Source organism: Calliphora vicina, chromosome 4, assembly GCF_958450345.1.
Source record: "Calliphora vicina chromosome 4, idCalVici1.1, whole genome shotgun sequence".
In the NCBI taxonomy this organism is placed as follows: domain Eukaryota; kingdom Metazoa; phylum Arthropoda; class Insecta; order Diptera; family Calliphoridae; genus Calliphora; species Calliphora vicina.
In genome coordinates, this window is record NC_088783.1 from 70,830,307 (window position 1) to 70,835,324 (window position 5,018).

Genomic DNA, 5,018 nt, shown 5'->3' on the forward strand with positions numbered 1-5,018 from the left:
CTTGCCCGTTTTGTTAATAATGGACACTAAAGCAAATTTTTACTTAAAATATTTGGTTTGAATTTTTACATAGAATTTAAATAAGAATAAAACAAAATGATTAGATCAATACGTTGGGAATTATTTGCAATCAATTTACTTTATCATAGCTTGCACGTTTTGATAAAAATTGCACTTTTTATAATGGCTAACTTTTTTTAAAAAATATAGTTTGAATATTTATACAGAAATGAATATAAAAACAAAATGGTTAAAAGTAAAAAAAAAATAAAAACCCAAAATGAGACCAATATGTAAGAAAATATTTGCAATCAATTTACTTTACCATAACTTGCCCATTTTATGAAAAATTAAGCATTTTTAAGCAAATTATTACTCAAAAAAAATTAATCCAATATATGGGGAAATATATGGAACCAATTTATGAAGATAATGAAAATATTGATAACTCAAGCAATGATGATATTGAAGCAGAAACAGAAGAAATTAATCTAGTTTTAGAGTGTAAAATATTACACATTAATAATAAATTATTTAATTAAACAATTTTTTTTTTAATTTTTATTGGTCACAAATGGGTTAAAAAGTGCTAAAATTTATTTCAGTCTCGCACTTATTAGTATTCAATTAATTTTCAACGTAAAAAAGAAAGTATATGGTTTTGGCCAAAAAAAAACTATACTCCAGACCTATATGCAAAGTCATATTTTCTATATATTTGTGCAAAATGTTATCTCTAGCTTCTTTTTCCATTGTGTCTACACTTTCTAAAACTAAATATAATGACTTGCAATTCATTATAGAATAACGGTAAATTTGTTGTTAAAAACATATGTAAATCTTTTTCCATTTTGATAACAGGAGGCGTTATTATGATTACTACAGTGCGTACCGATTTTAAGTGGCCAATTCATTATATGGGACCTATGACTAATTACACTATGCAACAAATGAAGTCTTTTGGAAAAACACAAGATCGTGACAGTAAAGGTTCGACTCTACTACCAAAGGGTAGTAAAATCCTATACTCAGTTTGCACATTTTGGCAAATTTTGGGCCCCCAAAGTTTCTGAAAATCAGTGCATTAAGTTCTCTTTCCAGATCATAAAAAAATGTATATAGCCACGAAGAAAATTAGTTTTTTATAAAAGAAAAAATATGGGGAATTTTTTGGGAAAAAACACACGCATACAAAGCTGAAATATATAAAAAGATGCTTCAACTTTGGATGCGTGTAACTATTTATAGGGACGAAATAATTGTTATCAGGCTTATTTTATTTTCTTTAGAATTTTATCGCAAATATACGTCGTATATAAAAAACAAATTTCGACCTTTCGTAGGCCCATCATATATAAAATACAAAAAAAAGATCGAGCAAAATTTAAAAAAAATTAAACTTAAATATCTCTTAAACTAAAAGAGATACCTACAGATACAAGCATATTTTTGTAGACCTTCTCAAGGACTATCTACATTTTAAATTTCAGCTCATTCGGATCATAAATGGTTTTTTGGCGATTTTTTTTTAAATGTGTGACATTGAGGGTCCACTCACTGATCCCCATTCCGAACACCTCAGCCGAGTAAATAATACAGCACATAGAAGTGTGGACTTGATCATACTATTTTAACAAAAAATCTTTGTTTTAGCGTAAAAAAATAGTAAAAACGAAAATTGCTAAGGTACAAAGTGATCTTTATGTGCTATTTAGAGTGACTAGACACGTTCAGAATGCATTGATATGTTCTCCCTCTCGTGTGTTTTATGTCTATATGGAAGTTATTTCTGTTTTGTATTTATACCAATATTTTTAAGTTATTTATGCTCGTTAAAGTGATTTTCGGAAGAGGGTCTTATATGGGAGCAATGACTAATTATGGACCGATCATCATAAAATTAGGTGATATGATTTCGGTATATATAAGAATTATTTAGAGCAAAATTTTCGTAGATACCTTAATAAATTAAGCATTTACGACCGATAAAGTCCAATTTCGGGAGAACATTTGTATGGGTGCTATAAACTTCCTTTTCGGGCGGAAAAAAAATGTATGTACCAAATTTGATCGCAATAAAAAAATTGAGAGTAATTTCATTCAAATGAAAAAAGTGTTCAGCAAACAGGTCAAAACTGCTCAACAAGTATATATGGACTTAAAGAGAACAATTTAGCCTTTCTCCTGGTAGTAACATTTCTTTAACCCCTTTTGATCCTAAGGACTTCTATTCTACTGAAATTAAAATTATACTAATATATAGTACCAGCTCTTAAAGACTATTAACCTACCAATATAACCAAATAAAAACCATCTAAAAAAAACATTTTTTTTCATTTTCAAAACCAAACAATCAGCCCCTTAGGTCCTTTGCTCATAGTTCAATCGCTTCAATGTTTTCAGCAGGGATATTGCTACATCGTTTTTAAATTGTATCAGGACCCGGAAAGTAAATACGCATATACTTTTGTGAACTACGACCAATACTTAGATGTGTTACAAACGGATTAACAAAATCAATATATCCCCATATTTTTAGTTGTGCGTATAACAAACAAGAAACATAAATATAAAGACAAAGAAAAATTAAAGAAAATGTTGAGTAGGTCGGAGAAAAAATTTTAATGACATAAAAACACATAAATAATCATGAAATAATATGAACTGTTACACTCTCTGACCCCTCCTCCTACACTCTCACTCTCTTTTTTTCGCAGCCACCATATACTTTTGTTTAATTTTTGCATTGTCTTGTACTTACTCTCCATTCATCAATATTTTATGATGACGAATATTGTTTGGTTTGGTTGTATGGCCATTGGCCAAGTTTTTTCTGCTGCTGTTGGAGTATAATCTGTGTCAACCACATCTCTGATGGCTTAAAGGTTTTTCATCAATTCATAATTAATTCTAATTGATTGCCTTTGTGTAGCCAAACGAAATGATGATTCAATCTAAAATTCTCTTCTATGAAGTTTTTCATTGAAGAGCTTGATTTCAAATTCAATTTTCTGAAATTCTTATGAAAAGATTTGTGCAAGTGATTTATTATTTGGGTTTAATTTGTAGTTGTTTAAAAAAAATATTTAGTTTTTTTGTTTAAAATCAAAAGTGTATCATTAGACTGTTTAAAACTTTAGTGTCAAGTTCATTGCTTATCTTCTACATTCATTTACTTAGAGCCCTCCCCTCTAGCTGCATTATTTATTATATACTTTCACTGTTTTATTGCCTCTACCCTGTTATCAGTTTAAAATGACCTTTATTTCTAATAATTTCAAATATTTTTATAGATAATGTTGTTATTCTTAAACAACATCAACATAAAAATTATTTCCATATTTAGTTTATATTTTTCATTCAAAGAAACAACATTATGAAATTAATTTTATTATTAACCATTGCCTTGACTGGTATTTGCTTAACACAAGCTGCTGTCTATACGGAAAGATATTTTCGCGATGCCAAGCATCCTGGCAAATGTACGGTCGATGGTAAAGTGTTGAGACCAGGCCAGACTATTAAACATCCCACATTGGATTGTGCTGAAATTACATGTGATAATTCCATTGGCATGGCCACCATTGAAACGTAAGTGCAATTACATACTCATTTGATATTTTTAAATAATTTTTTATTTATTTAAATTCATTTAATTTTAATTTTAGCTGTGATCCCATTTCGGCTTTAGCATCGCCATTACAAGAACTTAAATGTTATGATCGCACAAATCCACCTAAGTGCTCATGGGGCGATTTTAGAAATACTAAAGCAGAATATCCCAAATGTTGTGAACGTCATTTTACTTGTGTTTTTTAGTTGCAAATGTTTTGAAATTGTGAAATAAAAATGAAAATGATAATAAACAGTTGTATGGTACCCACGACTCTGTGTTGAAAATTGGAAACTAGTTTTGGAATATTATTTTTGCACAGTGCAACATTTGGACTTTTATAGGAATGAGTACATACATATATTAAAATAATTATGGTACAATTTAAGCTGCGAGACATTGAACATTTATAAAAAATATAACACTCAAAAATGAAAAGGAAAATATTATTTTTTCCCCACCCCAAAACGGCACGGCCTCGAGGGAAAAACTTAGTTGCATGCAAATTGTTCGCAAAAATTCTTTATTGATCAGAAATGCTTGGTATTGAAAATGACAAAAGCAGTCAATTAGATTTAGAGTTATAAACCAAAATGTAAGACAACCTGTAAAAAGTTGATATTGTTAAAAAAATAACTCAAATTTGACTTATGTCTTTGACATAGTCTTACGGATTTTGTGACTAATGATCCATAATTACACATAGTTTCTCTTGAGGCTCACATCCGGAAAATATATTAAATTGTAATATATTTCTTATTTTTACCACCACAAAAGATATAAGAGGTATATTGATTTTGCCATTCCGTTTATAATACATCGAAATATTCGTAATCTAGCTATTTTCCGTCTCCCCAAGTAATCATTGTTGATCACCAGGGAAACCAAAATTTGCAAATGCATATTTTTTTGGTGAGTCTAATGAGCACATGGATAAGATATTTATACGCTTCAGAACTATTTAAGAATTTTGGCATCGATTTGTTAGTGCATATTTTTGCATATTTTACCCTTAAATGCATTTTTTTGCATATATTTGTTTTAAGAGCATATTTATGTCATATTATTGCGTTTTTAGAGCATATTTTACTGTTTAATAGCATATTTTGACTTTATCAAAAACAAATTTTGTCTTACTTATTTTTCGCTGTTTTGTTACAGGTTTTTACTTCCTTTACTTAAAATTCAAAATCGAAAAATAGATTGTTTTTTTTTAATATAAAATAAGCACTATTTTAATAATAACGCCATCTAAATATCAAATTTTAATTCTAATTCAAACTTAACCGTTCTAAGTGTTAAAGAAATATTTGGTGTATTCACATGGTCTACTATTTGCTCATATTGTCATAATGTCCTAATATATTATGATAGTTCAATCAAATTTTTGTTGTGTTTCAAAAAA

General features: G+C 28.7%; 1 protein-coding gene across 1 annotated transcript; it reads left to right on the forward strand.

The window, feature by feature from the left end:
* Window positions 1-3,337: 3,337 nt before the first annotated feature.
* LOC135957201 (uncharacterized) lies at window positions 3,338-3,907 on the forward strand. Its single transcript, XM_065507894.1, has 2 exons — window positions 3,338-3,591; window positions 3,669-3,907. The coding sequence occupies exons 1-2, from the start codon at window positions 3,377-3,379 to the stop codon at window positions 3,817-3,819; spliced, it is 366 nt and encodes a 121-aa protein (XP_065363966.1). The 5' UTR covers window positions 3,338-3,376; the 3' UTR covers window positions 3,820-3,907.
* The last annotated feature ends 1,111 nt before the right edge of the window (window positions 3,908-5,018 follow it).